The sequence below is a fragment of the Sinocyclocheilus grahami genome, unplaced genomic scaffold, assembly GCF_001515645.1.
Source record: "Sinocyclocheilus grahami isolate Dianchi unplaced genomic scaffold, SAMN03320097.WGS_v1.1 scaffold7346.1, whole genome shotgun sequence".
Lineage (NCBI taxonomy): Eukaryota > Metazoa > Chordata > Actinopteri > Cypriniformes > Cyprinidae > Sinocyclocheilus > Sinocyclocheilus grahami.
In genome coordinates, this window is record NW_015511420.1 from 6,888 (window position 1) to 9,443 (window position 2,556).

Consider the following 2,556-nt stretch of genomic DNA (forward strand, 5'->3'; position numbering starts at 1 on the left):
GCATGGTACGGTTCGGTATGGTTCACTTTTGGAGGGTTTTCCACTGGGTACAGTACCTGGTACCTGGTACTTTTTTTAATACCACCTCGGTTGAGGTTCCAAGTGAACCGTACCATTACCAAAACGTGACGTGTAAACTCTGCTGATCACTGATTGGCCGTAGAGAATCGTCACTACCTGCGTCACTGAACTTACGACACAGAGACACAACAGAACTGCTAGATGTAAATCAGCACAGCCAGCGAAGGATCGAATGCAATTGTTTTGAACGAGCACACCTTTTTTTAACAACCATGGCTGTTTTGAATGCATTTCAAAAATGGCTGTTTCGTGGTCTGTTGAGGAAGTACAGATGATCCTCTCGTTGATAGCAGAGGAGCGGATCCAGCGAGAGCTTGATGGGGCGTGGCGGAATGAAAAAGTTTTCCAGGAGTCGCGGAAGTATAGGCGGCGCAACTATAACGACATGTGAATAATCCCGCCCGCTCTAAAGCGGTACTAAACTGCAGTGGAAACACAAACCGAGCCGTGCCGAGTCATACCACGCGGTGGAAAAGTGCCATGTCTCTATGACATTCTGGCCTCTACAATGTACATTTTTGGGAATTTTCTTTCAGGTGAGATTCATTATTCTGTTAACTCTCTGAAGTTTAATATTTTGGATTAGGGAATTTACTATAATCAATCAAATAATGATTATAGTAAACACAACTACATTGCAGTTGTTGCTGATTATACAAACTCTTGCACCACCAGTTCTTTAAGGGACATCTCTGACACCTGCCCGTTTGGAGAGTCTTGCACTCTGGTCAGCTCATCCTGTAACTGGGCCACAGGCAGCCCAAGACTGTAGCCCAAATCAACAAGAGCCTCCAGCAGGGGCCCTTGATACTGCCGGAGCTCGTATCGTCTCACCGTGGGCAGAGCTCTTCTGCCAGTTTGAAATGCTGCGTCAGAGTCTTCTAGATCCCTTTGGCACACCAGTATGGCACACAAGGTTGGTACCACCATAGTAGGGTTGTGAGAAGATAGTTTTTCCTGAAGTACCAACACTTTCTGGAGGCCCTCAAGGGCCCGGGAAAAGCGGCCCCCACGCAGGAGGTCATATGAAGGTTTTAATTCCTTATGAGTGAAGAACGCTAGAAACGCTTGTGATTTTCGGACACAACGGAGGGAGTAGAGCTGAGTAAGATAGTCCCTGAGGGCCACGCGCCGCTCTGCGATGTTCTCCTCTGAGAAGTTACCCGTCATTTTCTTCCTGGGCATCACAATGTCCTCCATTTCCTCGCTGAAGTCCAGCAGGAGCTCCTGATGAAGGTGGAGGAAGTCTGAGTAGCGTCGCTCGATAGCTACTCGCTCAAAGTCGTAACTACCTGAGCGGATCACCACAACCTGGTACACCTGAAGAAGAGGAATAAGCTGTGAACTTAATCCGTAGGAGACAATAAGCTTTGCAGGTTGTGTTATGTCTGGGGTAAAGGCATGTACAGCTAATAGTTTTTGATTTCCAGAACATTGCCAGAATGGACATCCTAAAGCAGGGGTGTCCAGTCCTGTTCCTGGAGATCTGCCTTCATGCAAAGTTCAGCTCCAGCCCTGATCAAACACCTGAACCAGCTAATTACGATATTCAGGAGCAATTACAGACAGGTTTGTTGGATCAGGGTTGAAGCCGAACTCTGCAGGTATGTAGATCTCCAGGAGCAGGATTGGGCACCCCTGTTCTAAAGCAAAGTTGTGATACTCAAAATCAGACTTGAGTCTGAGTCTAGACCAGGATTTTCATGGTTTTGCTCTTGTCATGGAGCATTTGGGTTCTGCCTTTGACGTGAAGCAAGTTGAGACAGAGTCCGGTCTTGAGTGATACAACACTATCCCCAGTTTCACAGACAAGGCTGAAGCCTAGTCCCAGACTAAAATGTAAGTCTGAGCTGTTTCAACTGAAAGAAATTTGCACTGACTGATCTTAAAATATATCAGTTCCTTTGTTTTGTCTCAAGACGGACACCAGTAATGTTTTTTTTTCTAAGGCATGTTTATAAAAATTACTTAAATGTCCTAATTGAACTATGGCCTAATCCTGGCTTAGTCTAAGCCCTGTCTGTGAAACCCGGTCTATAGTTATGTTTTGTTGTCTGTGCAGCTCTGGACAAGAGCACAGATTCATGTGACATTAAAGCAAAGCTAGGCTTTAAAATAGAGTGTATTTACATTTGTTTAGACCCTTTTCTGGTCTCAGTATTGACTCAGACTCAACCTCAGGTCTTGGCCTGGACTCAGACTCAAATGAAATGTGGTTGGTAGCATAAAACACTCGGACTAGTCTTACAAGTTAGTCATCTAATTTATATTCTTTAAGGTTGATCTTAACTTTTTAAGTTAATTACATTAAAATGTGGACTGGTCTATTTCAAGAGTGTCCAATCCTGCCCCTGGAGTGCCACAGTCCTGCAGAGTTTAGCTCCAACCCCAATTAAACACTTGAACATGCTAATCAACGTGCTAGTAGCTCTTACTATACTAGAATACTAGAAACTTCCAGGCAGGTATGTTGAG

The 2,556-nt window shown here is 44.9% G+C and overlaps 2 protein-coding genes across 2 annotated transcripts in view; both read right to left on the bottom strand.

The window, feature by feature from the left end:
• The window catches only part of LOC107577813 (sorting nexin-20-like), a 4,886-nt gene extending 4,323 nt beyond the window's left edge, over positions 1-563 (bottom strand). Inside the window, exon 1 of the mRNA XM_016263845.1 lies at positions 543-563. Coding sequence (XP_016119331.1) covers positions 543-563 — 21 coding nt within the window. The remainder of the gene's footprint in view (positions 1-542) is intronic.
• Positions 564-710: 147 nt separating this feature from the next.
• Positions 711-1,401, bottom strand: LOC107577814 (sorting nexin-20-like; the record flags this gene model as incomplete). The annotated part of the gene is made up of 1 exon (XM_016263846.1): positions 711-1,401. A coding segment is annotated over one exon (669 nt), but the record flags the coding sequence as incomplete, so codon positions are not given.
• Positions 1,402-2,556: the final 1,155 nt, after the last annotated feature.